This window comes from Crocodylus porosus, unplaced genomic scaffold (genome assembly GCF_001723895.1).
Source record: "Crocodylus porosus isolate Cpor-Errol unplaced genomic scaffold, CroPor_comp1, whole genome shotgun sequence".
NCBI classification, from domain to species: domain Eukaryota; kingdom Metazoa; phylum Chordata; order Crocodylia; family Crocodylidae; genus Crocodylus; species Crocodylus porosus.
In genome coordinates this window covers 3,002,483-3,003,914 of record NW_017728940.1, presented here as the reverse complement: position 1 = coordinate 3,003,914, position 1,432 = coordinate 3,002,483, and the positions used below count along the sequence as shown (strand labels likewise).

General features: G+C 66.4%; 1 protein-coding gene across 1 annotated transcript in view; it reads right to left on the bottom strand.

The window, feature by feature from the left end:
• Positions 1 to 1,222, bottom strand: part of AIM1L (absent in melanoma 1-like) — a 12,355-nt gene extending 11,133 nt beyond the window's left edge. The window contains exon 1 of the mRNA XM_019548001.1: positions 191 to 1,222. Within this exon, the coding sequence (XP_019403546.1) occupies positions 191 to 979 (789 nt within the window). The 5' untranslated portion in view covers positions 980 to 1,222. The remainder of the gene's footprint in view (positions 1 to 190) is intronic.
• Between the last annotated feature and the right edge of the window lie 210 nt (positions 1,223 to 1,432).

Here is a 1,432-nt window from a genome sequence, read left to right as displayed (position 1 = left end):
GGGTGAAAATGCTATCGCTGCTGTTGCTGCCCTTTTCCACCCAGGTGGAGATGCCGTCGCTGCCCTTTTCCACCCAGGTAGAGATGCTGTTGCTGCCATTGCTGCCCTTTTCCACCTGGGTAGAGGCTCTGTCACTGCCGTCGCTGCCCTTTTCCACCCGGGTAGAGATGCCGTCGCTGCCCTTTTCCACCCCAGCGATGCCACCGTGCACAACACCATCGGTCCAGGTCTCCCTCACGTGAGCGCTCCCAGGCTGCATCACGCCACGGTCTCTCTGCGGTCCAGCAACAGCATCTGTGGCCGCTGTCCCAAAGCCTTCCCCGGAGGGCCTAGCATCTCCCAGGCCATTGACACGTGGCCACTGACCTTCTCCTTGGGGCCCAGCGGGAGAAATGCTAGTATCGGGGCTGGGCACGTGGGGTCTCCCTTGCCGCGGCTCACTTACCTGGGGGCTGCCCAAGCCAGGCACAACCCCCCTTCTTCCTGACCTCAGCACGGTGACCATCCTGGCTTTGGGCAGGGCAGTTTGTCTCTCAGGTTGAAACGCGGTACTCAGGACCTGCCGTTGGCTCTGGGAGCCTGGCACGGCAGCGGGCAGGGGGGCATCTTGGGGGGACCCCAGGGGCGAGGCTGGGCTGACAGGCCCCTGCAGTGGGGTCTCTTGGGGGGACCCCAGGGGCACAACGATGGCGCGAGTGCCGGGCACATCACCATCCCGCTGGAACCGGGGCACCGCGGGGCCGTCAGCCGCCGGCCGCTTCTGCTTCTGCACCGGCGAATAAACCTGCGAGAAGACCGGCCCGTGAGCAGCCGAGTCCGGCGGGCGGGCGATGGTGGGGGTTTTCCTCCTGTCCACCCTGGCGGGGGCAGGGGAGTCGGCGCTCTTCTGGCCGGCCATCCCCTTCTCCCATGCCGCCAGCAGCAGGGAGACTCGCGAAGGACTTTCACCCCTGGCCCGGGGGCGGGCGACACCTTCCATGCTCCGCGACGCGAGGCCGATCTTGTGGAAGCGGGGGGCCGCCTGCGGCGTGGGCTGGTCGGGCGGTGCTTTCTTCCAGTTCAATGTGGCGCTCACGACCCCTGGGTCTGCCTTGGCGCGGGGGGCGGGGGACCCACCGGCAACCCTGCCCGTGCAATGCTGGCTGGGATCAAGCCCTGCACTGGCCTCCCGCAGGCTGTCCGTCCGGGTCTCCTCGCCTTCCCCGCTTCTGCACGGCCCCAGGGAGCTACAGGGCAGGGGAGAAGAAACAAGCAGCAGTCAGCTTGGAGGAGACCCAGAGCTTGTACCCCTTTACCGAGCCACTGCATCCTCACAGACCCCCCTGCCCTGCCATCCACCCCCTTCCTCTGTTTACTACCGACCTCCATGCCACCGCTCCATGGAGGAGACGGCTCGAGCCCTTGGCCTGTGCTTTTAAGTGCCCGGGAATGC